General features: G+C 40.4%; 1 protein-coding gene across 4 annotated transcripts in view; it reads left to right on the top strand.

Annotated features, from left to right (window-relative positions):
* Positions 1-13245, top strand: part of DGAT2L6 (diacylglycerol O-acyltransferase 2 like 6) — a 37256-nt gene extending 24011 nt beyond the window's left edge. For 2 of the 4 annotated variants that reach the window (XM_078064159.1, XM_078064161.1), the window contains 4 exons: positions 1076-1287; positions 1722-1831; positions 6244-6360; positions 11935-13245. In XM_078064159.1, coding sequence (XP_077920285.1) covers positions 1076-1287; positions 1722-1831; positions 6244-6360; positions 11935-12048 — 553 coding nt within the window. In that variant the 3' untranslated portion in view covers positions 12049-13245. Of the gene's footprint in view, positions 1-1075; positions 1288-1721; positions 2500-6243; positions 6361-11934 lie in introns of those variants that run through there. The other 2 variants (XM_078064160.1, XM_036086750.2) reach the window with 1 other exon arrangement.
* The last annotated feature ends 4456 nt before the right edge of the window (positions 13246-17701 follow it).

The raw sequence follows: 17701 nt of genomic DNA, 5'->3' as shown, positions 1-17701 counted from the left end.
CTGGTTTTTTGTTTATTTGTTATTATTGTTTACTATCTGTCTTCCCTCAAGAAAAACTGCGAGAGATTTTTTTTAAATCCATTTTGTTCACTGATGTGTCCCTAGGGCTTAAACCAGTGCTGACACATAGAAAGAGCTCAATAAATATTTGTTGAATGAATGATGTGCTATAATAGAGATATATACAAAGTCCTATGGGAACAACAACTGATGGAAAAACTTTCACTCTCCAAGTAGTTTCATAAGTGAGTGACATCTGAATTATGAGCTAAAATATTAGTAGGAGTTGCCAGTCAGACCAAAAGGGAGAAAGAACTCAGGGGACCTACAATATATCAAGCACTATGCGAGGACCTAGAGATCCAAAGATGAATGACAAATTTCCCACCTTCAATCAGCTTGACAGACAACTAGGGAGTCAGACAGGTAAGGAGATAACTGTAATAACTGGGTTAGAATAGTGTTAGTGTGGGGTACCTAATTCATATTGTGGGGGAGGGAATTGGAGGTAGTCAAAAAAAGTTTCTTCAAGAGATTGAAATTGGAGCTGAGCACTGAAGGGCAAAATAGAATTAGCCATGTGAAGACAGAAGGAAGGCATTTCTGGCAGAGGGAGCAGAATGTACGAAGAAGCATAGACAAGAAACAACTTGGCACACTCAGTATGGCTAAGCAGATTGCAAGAAATGGGTGGGGAGAGGGGAAGCTAGCACAAAAGCTAGAGCACAAAAGCCACGGTAAGCAGCATGATACAAAGTGAGGATCTCGGGAAGAGTTTTAAAGAGAGGAATGACATGTCCAGATACGCAGTTTAGGAAGATCACTCTGGATGCTGGGTGCAATGAAAACAGTTAGATTGCCTAAGATTAGTTTCTTCCTATCAGAGGACAAGGTGCAGGAGCTCCCCCCAAAGGGTTCAGTTGGAAGGGTGGAGCCTGGCAAGAAAGCTGAAGATGTTTGGGTGCTTGGGTTCTTGTCCTATAATGGGAAGATTGGAAAAGTTTCATATCTTGGAGAGGATTTTGCTGGGGGGAGCTCCCTGGGAGAGCTAATACTTCTGCTCCTTTCTTTGCAGAGCATACCTTGTCCCTTCCTATTCCTTTGGAGAGAATGAGGTTCACAATCAAGAGACATTCCCTGAGGGCACGTGGTTAAGGTTCTTCCAAAAAACCTTCCAGGCCACATTCAAAAAAATCCTGCGACTAAATATTTGTATCTTCCATGGCCGAGGCCTCACTCGAGAATCCTGGGGCTTCCTTCCTTTCAATCGGCCCATTACCACTGTTGGTAAGCTTTCCAATACCTCTGGACCACCCTCGTTGTTGATTCCCCGCCCCCAACCCAGGTCATCAGTCAAGTCCAGGAGGCCCAGCAAACAGCTGGGATGGGCAATGGGAATTCCAGAGGAATATGGCTGAGGGCAAGGTGGGCAGGACAACTAAACAGATAAGAGTTGCGGCCATTTAATAGCTGCCATGAGAACATCTTTATTCGCAAGCATTCCTTCATAACTCTTCTGAGCTTATTCTCATTCTCTTCAGCATGCATAAGATTAGGTATTTGGAGAATATGGGATGGGATGGAGCTAGAGCAGAGGGAAAGAACAAAGGAAGGGGAGGGGACACAGATACTGAGTTTCAGTATGTGGCTCCTTCTGAGGGATGGGTAATTTGAGTTGGGGAGGGGAGGTTCTCATACTTGTCTCTTCTCCTTCCCCATAGTTGGGGAGCCCCTGCCAATCCCCAAGATTAAGAGGCCAGACAAGACGACGGTGGACAAGTACCATGCACTCTACATTGATGCCTTGCGCAAGCTGTTTGACCAGCACAAAGTTCAGTATGGCCTTCCTGAGAGCCAGGAGCTGACAATCATATAACAGGAACTAAGTCTCCCCCATTACTAAACTCCTAGAGCATTGAGGGATCCAGGTAGGGCCAGCCAGAAGGGAGAATTTGGGGAGAGAGGAGGAGCTCAGGCATGAGAGAGGCCAACCAAGCCAGAAAGTACTTAATGAATCTGGCTTGGCGGAAGGAACCAAGGGGCAGAGGAAGAGTAGGGAACAACCCACTTTAGAAAGCAGAGTCTTGTGAATCCACAGACCTTGTGTGCCCCCTGACTCCAGCTGGCTCTCTGATCAAAGCAATGAGGAGCCAAAGAACACCACTGCTCCTTCCTCCCAAGCCTTAGTGACACCATCACGATGTAGCTTTAGGCTTAGAAGCCTTGTTGAGAACAGGAATGGTTTGTTTCCTCCTCCTCCTTACAATTTGGGAAATACAACAAGGTAAACCAGGGACCTGACCTGTAGTTCCTGATCCAAGCAGAAAGGATTCCCTCACTTGTGACCCAGTTCTACATGGGCAAAAACTTTTGCATGCAGTTATGCTGTCTCTTCCATAAAAGTAAAGGTCTACTCCTGAAACCAAGATCACACTGTTAACTAACTAGAAATTAAGTTAAAATTTGAAAAAAAAAGAATAAAGTTCTCGATATGTAAAACAGGCTATGACTAGTTTCTAATTACTGTGGTTCACTACTGAGCTTCCCCCTCCAACCCGGCCAGGAAGCTGGTCTGTGGAGAGCCATTTTCCTTTTCTGCTTGCATCCTTTATACGTCCTCTGACAGAAAAGGTGAGGGAGAGGAACCAGAACTATGCTACACAGTGTAGGAGACAGGAGAAAAACTGAGAATTGGCATAGATACCCACTGAGTCACCCATCTCTCCTAACTCCACATAACCATCATGGGTCAGAAAGAAGGGAGCCACAAGACCATGCACAGACTGAGTCTACTTTATGTCAAGTACCTACTGTGTAACAGGGATTATGCCACCATTTTCACAATCTTTGTCTCTTAATGCCAGCCCCAACCCTGTGACATTGTTGTCATCTCCATTTCACAGTAGCTAAAACTCAAAGAAGTTAAGTAACTTGCCCATAGTCACACAGCTTTGGATAGAAGCAGCATTCAACCCCAGGTCTTGCTAATTCTAATCCAAAGGTCTTCCTAATACATCAACCACCACACCTCCCATTCCTCATTTCCTAGAGACCCATTAATTGGCTTCATTTTCCTAAATAAGGACCCATGGTACCCCACTGAAGTTAGTTCATAAGTGTGGGCCAAGTGACATGGATTCTACTCAGAGTGGATCCAGGTTAGACCTCAGGGAAAATAATTTATTCATTAAAAAACCAATAAATTGGAATTGGGAATCCAGAAACAAACCCATACATGTATGGCCAATTGATTTTTGCCAAGGTGCCAAGGCAATTCAATAGGGGGAAAGAATAGTTTTTCCAATATATGAATAGTCTTTTCAATATATGATGCAGGGACAACTGGATAGTCACATGGAAAAGAATGAAGTTGGAACTCTACCTCAAACCATATACAAAATTTAACTTGAAATGGACCAAAGACCTAAAGTGAGAGCTACAACTATAAAACTATTAGAAGAATACAGAAGAGTAAAGTTTGCTGGTCTTGGATTTGGCAATGGATTCTTAGATAAGACACCAAAAGCACAAACAACAAATGAAGAAATAGATAAGTTGGACTTCATTTTTTTTTTTTTTTAAAGATTTTATTTATTTATTTGACAGAGAGAGAGAGATAGCGAGAGCAGGAACACAAGCAGGGGGAGTGGGAGAGGGAGAAGCAGGCTTCCTGCCGAGCAGGGAGCCCGATGTGGGACTCGATCCCAGGACCCTGGGATCATGACCTGAGCCGAAGGCAGACGCTTAACGACTGAGCCACCCAGGCGCCCGATAAGTTGGACTTCATTAAAATTAAACACTTCTGTGCTTCAAAGAAAACTATCAAGAAAGTGAAAATCCACCCACAGAATAGGAGAAATTTGCAAATCATGTGTCTGATAAGAGTCTAGCATGCAGAATATATAAAGAACTCTTACAACTCAATGACAAAAAGGCAGCACAATTAAAAGTGAGCAAAGGGGGGTGCTTGGATGGCTCGGTCACCCAACGTTGGTGAAGTGTGCGACTCTAGGTTTCTGCTCAGGTTGTGCTCTCATGGGTCGGGAGATCAAGCTCCAGGCGGGCTCCGTGCTTGTGCTCAGCGGGGAGTCTGCTTGGAGATTCTCTCCCTCTGCCCCTCCCCCCAACTCACAGGCAGATGCACGCTCTCTCTCCCTAGCGTTCTCTCTCTCTAAAAATAAATAAGTCTTTTAAAAAATGAGCAAAGAATTTGAATAGCCATCCCTCCAAATAAGATATGCAAATGAAAAAGTGCTCAAATTATTAATCATTAGGGAAATGCAAATCAAAACCACAATGAGATACCATTTCACACTCACTAGGATGACTGTAATAAAAAAGGCAGACAATAACAAGTATTATTGAGGGATATGGAGAAATTAGAACCCTCAGGCATTCCTGTTAGGAATGTAAAATGGTGCAGCCCCTTTGGAATACAACTTGGCAGTTCCTCAAAAGGTTAAACATGGAATTATCATATGACCCAGCAGTCCCACTCTTACATATATACCTCCCAAAATTGAAAATACATCACCACACAAAAATTTGTACGTGGATGATCATAGCACAATTATTTATAATAACAAAAAAAAATGAAAACAACCCAAAAGCCCATCAATTGATGGATGGGTAAACAAAATGTGGTATACCTATGTGATGGAATATTATGCAACCATAGAAGGAATGAAATACTGATACATACCGCAACATGGATGCCAGAAACACAGGCTGTTTATTACATAATTCCATTTCTATGAAATGTCCAGAATATGCAAATATAAAGAGACAGAGAGACATAAAGTAGATTAGTGGTTATCAGGGACTGGGGGAGAATGGAAATTGGAGTGACTGTTAATGGGTATGGAGTTTCTTTTGGGGATGATGAAAATTTTGTGCAATTAGATAATGATGATGGTTGTGCAACCTTGTGAGTAACTAAAACCCACCATATTGTACACTTTAAACTGGCAAATTTTATTTTTTTTAATTTTTTTAAGATTTTATTTATTTATATTGACAGAGAGAGAGCACAAGAAGGGGGAATGCCAAACAGAGGGAGAGGGAGAAGCAGGCTCTCCGCTGAGCAGGGAGACCAATATAGGACTCGATCCCAGGATCATGACCTGAGCCGAAGGCAGATGCTTAACTGACTGAGCCACCCAGGCACCCCATGATTGGCAAATTTTATAGTATACAACTATACCTGGAAAAAGTAATGTTTAAGAAAAATCAGCCTTTTAATTTAAGGAAAAATGTGTGGGTTGTATTAAAAGTTGTATTAAAGTTTAAAAATACACAATAAATTTTTTAAAATACTTTTTATTTTGAAATGATTGTAGATTCACAGGAAGTTGGACCCATTGGACCCTTTACCCAGCTTCCCACGATGGTGACTCTTACATAATTGAGTACAATATCAAAACAGGAAATTGACACTGGTATAATACTGTTAATTAGACCATAGGCTTACTCAGTTTTCACCATTTTTATGCACACTCATTTGTGTGTGTGTGTGTATGTGTGTGTATACATACAATTTGATCTCATATATACAGATTTGTATGACCCCTGTTACCCTTATGACATAGAACTGTTTCATCACCATAGAGTAACTACCTACAACCCCACCTGTATAATCACACACCTCTGCCTTCATCCCTGTGCCCTGGCAATCACTGATCTATTTTCCATCTCTATAGCTTTATCATTTCAAGGATATTATATAAATGGAATCATACAGTATGTAATCTTTTGAGATTGGTTTTTTCCATTAAGTGTAATGCCCTTAAGATCCATCCAAGTCGTCATGTATCAATAGCTCATTCCTTTTTGTTGCAGAGTAGGATTCCGTGGTCTGGATGCACCAGAGTTAGTTTAACCATTTACCCATTGAAGGACATCTGTATTGTTTCCAGTTTTGGACTATTACAAGTAAAGCTGCTGTTAACATCCGTGTACAAGTTTTTGTATAAATGGAAGTTTTGATTTCTCTGGGATAAATGCCTAGGAGTACAATTGCCGGGATATATGGTAATTGCACATTTAGTTTTATAGGAAACTCACATTATTTTCTAGAGTGGCTGTACCACTTTACGTTACCATCAGCAATATATGAGGGATTAATTTTCTCTGCATCTTAGCCAGTATTTAGTATCATCACTGTTTTTCTTTTTTTAATTTTAGCCATTCTGATAAATGTGTAGTGATATTTCATTGTAATTTTAATTTGCATTTTTGTTTTAGATCAGTCTCTCAGCTAGAAATGCCTGGAGGCACTCACCTGGGCCCAGACTACTTGGGGCAAGCCCACAAAGACATTTCCTCACTGGAGTCAATGCTATGGCTGGCCCGGTTTTTGTGGTTTGTATTATGATTTCAAGACACACCTCAGCAACAACCATCAGGGAACTTTGAAAAAACAAGGCTTATTACTCAGGTTCTGGAGAGTACAGAGCACACCAGGTGCCACACAGTGAGGTCATGGGTAGAGATAGAAAGAGCATGCAGAGCTGGGGTTCTGCCTTTACTGGGGTCAAAGGTAGGGTGCCTAGGGCTTCATAGGTTCATTCTTAATTGGTGAATTTAAGACATAAGAGTGGGAATTAAAGCTTGGGAAGGGAAAAGTAGGGTCACCAGTCAGTTATCTAGGTCACCAGGGCTTTCTAAAAGGGAACTTCATGGTTGGTGTCGCCTGGCTCTTTATCTCATTGTGTGGCTGGTAATGTGTTTATCTGAGATGAATGTCTTTGATATGGATGTTTTGGCAATCAAAAGCTTAATGCCAGGCATTTATGTTGCAACCCAAAAGCTAATTGTCAGGCACTTACACTGCAATTGTCCTAATGGCTAATGATGTTAAACTTATTTTCATGTGCTTATTTGCTGTCCATATATACTCTTTTTTAAAAAGATTTTAATTTATTTATTTGATAGAGACACAACAAGAGAGGGAACACGAGCAGGGGCAGAGGGAGAGGGAGAAGCAGGCCTCCCGCCGAGCAGGGAGCCCAACACGGGGCTCATCCCAGGACCCTGGGATCATGACCTGAGCCGAAGGCAGACGCTTAACGACTGAGCCACCCCCATATATCCTCTTTACTGAAATCTCTCTTCATGTCTTTTGCCCATTTTAGATCTTTACTGTTGAAAATTCTTTATATATTCTAGATACTAGTCCTTTGTTGGATGTATGGTTTGCAGATGCTTTCTCCCAGTCCGTAGCTTGTCTTTTTATCCTCTTATTTAACAGGTCTTTTACAGAGAAAATATTTTTAGTTTTGGTGAAGTTGAATTTACCGAATTTTTCTTTTATGAATTCTATCAGTTTAGTATTGCAACTGTAACACATTACATTACAGTGGCTTTTTCACTTTCTGTAATATATGAGAAAAGAAATGCCAAATCAATTTTAAAAAACAAGAGCCATAACTTAAAACTAAAATATGGTATTTTGACTTTTGACTCCATAACACAAAATAAGCTGAGCAACAATTTTGACAAAAATATTGTCTCTCAATAACACATAAAAATAGGCAGAGTGAGATATCAAAGGAAAATATTTTTCCTGAGCAGAGTGTACTTCTGACTTAATAGCTACAGGAAGACAACCATTTGTTGTAATATCAGAACTGGGGGAGGAGTTATCTGTAGAAGCATTAATGAAATTCCTGGCAAAGTTAAATGAAATTATTGAAAATGAAGGCTACTATTTCCAAACAAGTGTCTAATATCAATGAAACAGGACTTTTTCTAATGTTTTGCTGTCACAAATCTACAATGCCAAGAAATACAAATCAAGGCTTGGTTATAAATCAGAGGTGGTTGAATGGTTAGATTCTCAAAGGAACTCAGCCATAAAGATTTCATTGAAATAGGAGAGCAAAGGGTCACTGTTAGAGATGCCCCAGAAATTATCCTGCTCCAAAGATTTGTCACGTGTCAATACACGTCTCATTGACAACAAAAACTTTCCAGAAAGATGACCTTATTTTAAAATGCACTCAAAGGTCTTAAGAGTAATAAAGAATGCCTATGTTTACTTAAGGAATATTTAGCAGAAAAATATGACAACTTCATTCTGAAATTCAAGGACTTGCATTTTTGGTTTTCTAAAAAATTGGAATATAATTCACATATATAATTCACCCTTTTAAAGTGTACAGTTCAGTGGTTTTCATATATTCACAATGGACATCTTAGGCCAGCCCCTGAGGAAAAATGAACCCCCAAAAGAAACATTTATGATGCAACATTTCTATTTTGTGTTTTGTTTTATAGAGTTAGAGTTTTTTAAAAGCATATATTTCGATTTTCTTTTTTATTTATTTTCATTACCAATTTTGGTATTTTTACAGTGTGAGATGAATTTTCAGGAACAAATTACAATGTATTATATTGCACCAATAGGATATGAGTTTACCTTATGACATCTTAATGCCTGAACTTGGTCCAGGAATCAATAGGCTACAAGTTATTTGCAAACAATATGATGGCTTACTTTAAAAACTCAAGAGAATAGGGGCACCTGGGTGGCTCAGTCATTAAGCATCTGCCTTCGGCTCAGGTCATGATCCCAGGTATCGAGCCCCACGTTGGGCTCCCTGCTCAGCGGGAGGCCTGCTTCTCCCTCTCCCACTCTCCCTGCTTGTGTTCTTGCTCTCGCTATCTCTCTCTCTGTCAAATAAATAAATAAAATCTTTTAAAAAATTAAAAAATTAAAAAAACTCAAGAGAATAAACTGAGAAATTGTTAGAATTGATAAGAGAGTTCAGTCAAATGGCTAAATACAACATAATATATGCCAAATCAATTTTTCCTGTATACTAATAAGAACCAATTCAAAACTATAATAGGAAAAAGAGTACAAAAACAGATATATAAAGGAATGGGTAAATAAATGGAGATATAAACCTTGTTCCTGGATGAGAAAACTCAATATTGTGAAGATATTAATTATTATTTCCAAAAAGAATTATTATTTCAAAATTAAATTTAATGTTTAATGCACTTCCAATTAAAATCCTAATAGTTTTGTTTGGCACTTAAGAAAGCTATTCTAAAATTCATCCAAAAGAATAAGCAGTCAAAAACTAACCAGGCAGGGGTACCTGGATGGCTCAGTCAGTTAAGCGTCCAACTCTTGATCTCAGCTCAGGTCTTGATCTCAGGGTCGTGAGGTCAAGCCCTACGTTGGGTTCCATGCACATTGTGGAGCCTACTTAAAAAAAAAAATAACCAGACAATTTTTGAAAACTAAGAATTAGCATAACTAGATGTTAAAACACATTATAAATATTCACATTAAAAGAGAATAGTACCAGTGTTAGCTAGGAGGCAGCAGTAAGTTACTCAAATAAGAGGGCTGAAAGAGTTTTCCTTAGTCCTGGTGCTTTCTAGGATAAAGCAAGACCCCAACCCAATGGCACACTATTGTCTGAGTGTGCAGCAAAGCCAAGGTCCCTCAGAATTTGTTGAGCTGAAGAATTGAATGGGGTCTCTGCACAGGCATCCTTGAACGGGCTTCCCTCAAGTGCCACAGACCCAAGCTCACTACTGACAAGTGGCTGCATAATAAGAGAGCATCAAGAGGGATAATGGAGAGAGGTTGGAGGGAAATAGATGAAGGAGAATGTTCCTTGTTAGGGGGAGGGCAAGGACCTTCAGACTCACTGCTGCTCCCAGGTCCAAGACTACCATAGGGAACCCACCTTTCTTGGGCCTCCACTACAGAAACCACCACAGTCTCAAGGCATAATGTCTGAGGAAAAACTAAGATGTTTTTTGAGCCTAATCTCTGGCTCTCAAGACCTGGTGGAGCTTTATCTCAATAACCAGTTTTCCTCTCTTCCCCAGTAACTGGAAGAAAACTCAGCTTAGGGATGGCCTAGGACAAGGAATGGGTGAGTCAGAAAACAGAGCAGTTACGCTAATAGCTGGAGGGGGACTCCACCCCCTTGACAAACCCAACTGCCTGGAGGTAAGCCAAGTGACACAACCCAAAAACATCTGTGCAAACAAGTCCTCCCTGAAGACTAGCAGAATCTGGGAGATGCCTCACTTTTTATCCCGAGGATCTCTCATACCATATGACATATATAGGTCATTATAGTACATGTTGTTCCTGGAGGATTAGCAGTTCAGCAAGTGTGTCGGCCTAAATTGTTATTTGTCCCATATCGCTAGTGCTTTCAAGCTATCATAACATTTTTCAATATTTTAACAAATGCTTATGGAGTTCCTACTAAGTGACAGGCACTGTTCTAGATGCTGGTATTGTAGTGAATAAAACAAAGACCTTGCCCTCTCAGAGCTTACATCCTAGCTGGGGGAGACAGATAAGCAAGCAAGCAAGCAACACCATCACATAATGATAAGGGCCATGAAGAAAAATAAGGCCAATAAGGGACCAGTGTGTGATGGGGAGTCCTATTTCAGTGAGGCTGGTGAGGGAGGCTTTCCCTAGAGAGGTGTTATTTGAATAGAGATCTGACTACAGTGAGGCAGCCAGCCATGTTAATGTTGGAGGAAGAGTCCTAGCAGAGGGACCAGCAAAGCCAAAAGCCTGAGAGGAAATCTACTTGGCATGTTCAGGGAACAGCAAGATTTCCTGGTAACTGGATGGAGTGGAATGAACAGGGAGAGAATGGAAGATAAGGTGAGAGAAGTGGACAAGACCTAGATCAAGTAGGACTCCAGAGACCAGTGTGATGGTTTAGGATATTGTACTAAGTGGGATGAGATGTTGCTGGAAGGGTTACAATTATTTTTGTTATGAAAAATTTTAAACATATATAAATCTAGAGATAATAGTATAATGAACCTTTATAAACTATCACCGGGATTCAACAATTGCCAAGATACTGCTGTTTCTTGGCTGGCTCAGTCGGTGGAGTGTGCAGCTCTTAATCTCGGGGTCGTGAGTTTGAGCCCCACATTGGGTGGAGAGACTACTTAAATTAAATTAATTTAATTAAAGATATTGCTGCTTCCTTCCTCTATTCCAACTTTTCCTTTTTGTTTTAGCTGAAGTGTTTTAAAGTAAATTTCACCTTTACAAATGTCACATCTAAAAAAATTACCATTTTCTTATATAACAATAAAGTCATTATCACACCTAAAATAGTAACTATAATTCCTTAGTACCATCTAATACTTAGTCCATAGTCAAATTTCCCTCATTGCCTTCAAAATGTTTTTTATAGTTGGTTTATGATATAAATATATTTTAAATTATTTTAAATAAATTCTTTTAATCTAAAGCAACATTACCTCTCCCCTCCCCCATTTTTTATACCACTGACTTCTTGAAGAAACTAGATCACTGTCCTATATAAGGTCCCAAATTCTGGATTTGTCTATTAGACTCCTCATGGTGTCTTTTAACTTGGTCCTTTATTTCTCCTATTTTCTCTTAACTGGAAGCTAGCCAGAGGCTTTTATAGATTCAGGTTCACCTTTGGAGAGGAGAATATTTTAAAGGTAGGTAGGTATAGGTAGGTACTGTACACTGGGGTTATCTTCCTTATAGTGCTTCTAAGATTGATCCAAAATATGTGTGCTGATAACCTAATTTTTTCAATGTAACATTCCACATCAACCTTTCATGCCGTGGTTTTAGCAGTCAGTGATGATCATTGCATGACACAATTATTTCATCAGAGGTTGTACAATGATGTTTTTCTATTTCTATCACTCCATCCACACTTACTGGCTCACATAGTGCAGTATATTGATAAATCTCACTTCCAACTCCACTCCCTCTAACCTGTTCCTTCTCTCTACAGGTAAGCATTTCTGTTCATTTGAGGGTTTTTTCTAGAGTTCTTACAATTAGAAACATTTGTATGTTGTATGGATATATTTGTATCCCTGTCCTTTTTGATAAAAGGTTGCATTACTGTATATGCTATCTTGTATCTTTCTTTTTTCACTTAGATATATCCTGGAAATCATTCCATATCAGTGTCTCCAGATCTACATCATTGGAGGAAGATCTTCTTCATCATTGGTTTTGAACAGGAGAACGGCAAAATCTGCCTTGAAGTTTAGAAGCCTCCCTCTAAACTGCCTTGAGAAAAATAGAATTTAAAAGGGCAAATATTAGGGGCGCCTAGGTGGCTCAGTCCGTTCAGCCTCCAACTCTTGATTTCAGCTCTTGTCATGATCTCGGGGTCGTGAGATCGAACCCTTGCATGGAGCCCCACATTGAGCCCCATGCGGGGCTCTGTTCTGGGTGGGGAGCTTGCTTAAGAGTCTCTCTGCCTCTCCCTCCCACAACCCCACCCACCCACTCTCTCTCTCTCAAAACTAATTAATTAATTAATTAATTTAATTAAAAGGGCAAATACCAAAGCAAGGAGATCATTAAAAGGCTGCTACAAGGGGTGCCTGGGTGGCTCAGTTATTGGGTGTCTGCCTTCGGCTCGGGTCATGATCCCAGGGTCCTGGGATCGAGCCCTGCATCGGGCTTTCTGCTCAGCAGGAAGCCTGCTTCTCCCTCTCCCACTCCCTCTGCTTGTGTTCCCTCTCTCGCCGTGTATCTCTGTCAAATAAATAAAATCTTTAAAAAAAAGCTGCTACAATAGTCTAGGAAGATGAGCCATTTTTGATGATGCAAATGTAGACTACTCCAGTGAGGGATGGAGGGGCCTGGGCCCCTGACAGCTTCATTGAATAGACCTGCAAAACAGCTCAAACACCTCATGGTGTCCGAAAGAGAAAGAAATACATCTTTACCTTATTTAGGCTACATTTTACTTTGGATCCCCGTCACATGCACTGAACCTACATCCTAACTAATACAAATCATTCTAGTTCTAACAAGCTCTGATTGTTACCACTGGGAGTCAAGATAGCTGACTTCTTGTCTTGACTATATTGGTCATGTAACGAACAAAGAAGAGGTAGGAAGGTGTTCCAGGTAGAGGGAACAGCATGTGTGAGGTTTCAGAGATTGTATAATTTGGCCTTTATCTTACAAGCAACAGAAAACACCTGAAAGTGGCAAGTACAAAATGAATTTTCAAAAGATGAAATGGGTAGTAGTATAGAAGGGAAGATAAACCAGAGACCAGGAAACTATAATAGGAATCCACTCCAGGCCTTGCTTCTACCCAAAGGGCAGTCATTGATGAGCCAAAATAATTTATTTCCTCAAAGACTGACCATGGTTAATACTACCACTACTTCTCCGACTGTATTTCCTACTACTTTTTTTTACTTGGTGCTAACTTTACTCCAGCCACACTGACATGCTTGCTGTTTCTTGAATAAATTTCTTGAACAAGTATGCTCCTGCCTCAGGGATTTTGTACTTGCTGTACAAACTAAGAGAAAGATCATTCATTCAACAAATATTATTGAGCACCTACTATGTGCCAGGCACTGGTAATGGTCCTTAGGATAAATCAATGAACAAATCAAAACAACATAAAAAATCCCTGCCCTTGGGGAGGATTCTATTGAAATATATGTTAATTACTACAGGGCAGGTGCCATTCTAAGTATTTTACATATATCAGTTCATTTAATTGGCACAATAACTCTATGAGTTAGGTACTCCACAGATAGATAAGAAAAATGAAGAGGTTAAGGAAACTGAGGCACAGAGAAGTTAATTGCCTGAGATTACAGTTAGTGAAGGGTGGAGCTGGGATTTGAACCCAGGCAGTCTGGCTGCAGAGGCTTTGTCCTCTATACGTTACTACAGATGTGTGTGTTAACATTCACAGCACCTAACTGACAAAGGATTAGAATATGGATTTTATCAAAGAGCTCCTACAAAGCAGTAAAAGAAAAACTAGCATCAGAAAAATGAGTAAAAGACATAAGCAGGTATTTTCCAGAAGAAATATGGCCCATAAATCTATGAACTGATGCTCAACCTCTTTAATAATTGGGGAAATACAAGTTAAAACCACTACAAGGTAGCATTCAACACTAAACCAATCGCCAAAAATTAAAAAGTCAGTTAAAGTAAAATTGAATATGCACGGAACCTATGACTCAGCAGTTCTACTCCTAGGCATGTATCTTAGAAAAACTTTTATATATAAGAATGTCCTGGAAGCATGGTTTGTAATAACAAAAACAAGCTGGAAACAACCCAAATATCTATCAATAAGAGCACGGATGAATAAATCATGGTACATCCATCCGTATTCATACACTGGAATACAGAAAGCAGAGCTACATATATCAACAAAGATAAATCTCAAAATCTTAGCGTTGAGTGAAACCAATCAAGCCACAGCAGAATACCATCTTATATATGTGCATATATATAAAAATAGGCAAAACTAAACAATGTTTTATTGTTTATGGACAGATATATACATATATGATAAAACCACCAATAAAAGCAAGGGAATAATAGACAAACTCATCAGTATAGTGGTTTTTCATGGTGGGGGAGGAGATGAGGGGAATATTAGGGAGAGGCAGGTACGGGCCTTCAAAGCTACAGATAGCATTCTATTTCTTTAGCTGGGTGGTAAATACACATGGGTTCTCATAATTATTCTTTCAAACTCTTTTATACCTATGATGTATTTCACAATAATACAAAGAAAAAAAAACCCTATCCAATCTGAAAAGCATTATATACTCTTTTTAGGACAAGAAGGCTGGGGAGGAGCCAGCAGCCCAGGCCTATTTCTGCTGGCCCACCCTTTGTTTCATGTCAGACTTCTTGATGTTGACTAGACTGCTAGGCACCCCACCCTTGGTGTGTGCCCTTCATACCAGTTCTTCCCCAGTGGTCACAAATTACCAGCCCTTGGGCCAAATCTGTTTGCAGTTGTGTTTTGTTTAGACAGTACAGTTATTGTTGTTTTTAAAATTTGAAATGGTTGGGCGCCTGGGTGGCTCAGTCGTTAAGCGTCTGCCTTCAGCTCAGGTCATGATCCCAGGGTCCTGGGATTGAGCCCCACATCGGGCTCCCTGCTCGGCGGGAAGCCTGCTTCTCCCTCTCCCACTCCCCCTGCTTGTGCCCCCTCTCTCGCTGTGTCTCTCTCTGTCAAATAAATTTTAAAAAATCTTTTTAAAAAATAAATAAATAAAAAATAAAATTTGAAATGGTTCAGAAAACAAAAACACACACACACATACACATACCTATGTACATACACTCAAATATAGAGAGATAATATAAACATGAAAAGTACTGGCAATTGTTGAGTTGAAGAGGTAGATGATAAACAAGTGTGTATTATTCTTTCAATTTTCTTGTATGTTTGAAATTTTTTACAAAAAAAGTTGGAAAAACCAACTTTGAAGGGCTTTAGAAGGAGACTGCCCTTTCTAGTTCACCCCAATCCCCACCATTCCCTATTGTAACTCTCAGCCTGTCCCCTCATTTCTAGTATCTTTGTTCCCTAGAGACATTTGAGTTTGTAATATGTGGCTCAGCTTGTTGATCTTGGCCCCTCCTAGATCTCCCTGTTGCCTAAATGTAAACAGGTCATGGTGTTGGGACGACAAGTATTTCTCTCATTCCTGTAAGCTGAATAAACCACACATGAAGTTTTGTTTTTTTTATAACAGAGTAAGGACAATGCAAGCTGATGTAATTCACCACTACCCTGCAGTGGAGAGGGAAGCCCTCCAGCAGCTACAGTAACTTTAGCAATCGTACTATACCTTGTAACATATAGGTGGGGTCTTGAAAAAGTCAAGCCACACCAGCTAGCTTCTCCCAGAAGATAAGATGAAGCATTTTACAATTCTTTATGACTCCTGTAGTCTCTCTGGCACCAAAGGTGAAAGGGATGGGAAAGTAAAATCTTTCAGCAACATCAAGGGGCCAGTGGGGGTAAACTACTGTATCGGTATATAATCTCTGAGATAAATTGCTCTCCTGTTACCTGTGCCTGGACTTGTGAGTTAGAAAAAAATCCCTTGAGGGTGGGTGCGTAGGCACCAGAAAGTTTGTAGTCCATAAACCATTCCTCTTCAGACTGACGGATTTAGTTGCTCAGAGTTCAATGACATTAGAGAAACTGAAGCAGCTTCCCAGTTAGCATTTGTCTTCCCATATTCTGTGATGACAGTTTCTTTCTTTGCAAACTCTGGTTTTCACTCCCGCAGCTAACACACTGCACTAAACAAATCCTTGATCCCTGCCACCCCCAGCCTGGCTATTTCTGCACACACCACACAGCATGAATTCATCCAATTGTTTAAGAATGCAAAACAGGATTAGAAGGAATAGGCAGATAGCCAGAGGCAGACAGTGTCACTTGATGGATAAGCTGAGGTTGGCCAGGGACACTGCACAACAAGATGGACTGGCTTGCCAAAGCAGGTGGGGAAATGACAATACCCCTGTCTGATTGTTCTAATCACCTGGACAGAGAGATCAAGATGACTTGTTCTTCTGATCCCACTCACCTTTGACCTAAGACCAGAACTGAATGGTTTCCACTGGCCCTGTCACTTTTTGGAATGGCTTTGCTTTTTGGTTTATTCTTGCCTTGACCTCCACATCTTGTTGAGGTCCCAGATCTTAGAACTTCAACTTGTTTCTGATATCTAGATCTCCATATGACCAGCCATTTGCTTGGGGAATTACTCATGCCTGTTCATCCTTCTCTATGACCTGCTTTGGCTATTTTCTGTCAATATCTTATGGTGAGGGGCGCCTGGGTGGCTCAGATGGTGAAGCATCTGCCTTCAGCTCAGGTCATGATCCCAGGGTCCTGGGATCGAGCCCCGCGTCTGGCTCCTGGCTCAGAGGGGAGCCTGCTTCTCCCTCTCCCTCTGCCTCTCCCCTGCTCATGCTCTCTCTCTCTCTCTATCTCTCTGTCTCAAATGAATAAATAAAATCTTTAAAAAAAATACTCTATGGTGACAGAACTCACTTGAGGATTTGATGCTGTTCTGATAAATCCTTACCAGGCCAGAAGATAAGGGAAAGAAGAACTCTATTACCAAAGCTCTGGCATTAAGAAGATATCTTCAGGCCTCTGAAAAGGAAGTGAAGGCCAAGACCAGACAATTAGCTGCTGAATTGTGACCCAGGGACAAGACACTACTCAAGAGGGAAATTCCTACTGGAAAAACATGATTCAACAAATATAGGCAGATAAGATAGAGAAGAGAGACATCATGAAACAATGATAAGAGTGTATCATTAGCCAAGGATTTATGATTAATTCTGTAAGGTCATGTTTAAAAAGAGAGAGAAAGACAAGAAAAGATCAGTATGCTTACTAACAATCCGTTCTTACATTCCCAGGTTTCCTAATTTCTTTTGGCCATCACTCCATTTTCTTTGATATAATTCAGGGTGGCCAGGACTACCCACATACCAAGAAAGTCTCTGGGCTAGGAAATTACAATCACTCTCACCCTTAGTTCAGGTGAGACGAGATTAATTTTTTTTTCTCCAAAATCAAAGAAAACAATATAAAATCATAGAAACCAACAGATTGATAAACAGATTTCTTACCCCAGTTTTTCCTGGATACAGGCTGATTTCAGTGATCCACAGCTTACAAGTCCCACTTTTCAATGTGTCATCACAGCCCCAGACTTGGCTTACATTTAAACATTCCCTGAGCTGGAGCTGAGGTGAATCTAAGCAGCAGCCCTGCTGGGTCTAATAGGATTTGGGAGGACCTTCATGAAACCCTGTTTCCTGAGTTGTTTGGAGAAAAAGGTCAAGCCCTCTCTTCAGACCCAGTCATCTCCTTGGAGAGAG

This window comes from Halichoerus grypus, chromosome X, assembly GCF_964656455.1.
Source record: "Halichoerus grypus chromosome X, mHalGry1.hap1.1, whole genome shotgun sequence".
In the NCBI taxonomy this organism is placed as follows: domain Eukaryota; kingdom Metazoa; phylum Chordata; class Mammalia; order Carnivora; family Phocidae; genus Halichoerus; species Halichoerus grypus.
Note: the sequence above shows the minus strand (reverse complement) of the source record. Positions and strands in the feature narration are given on the sequence as shown.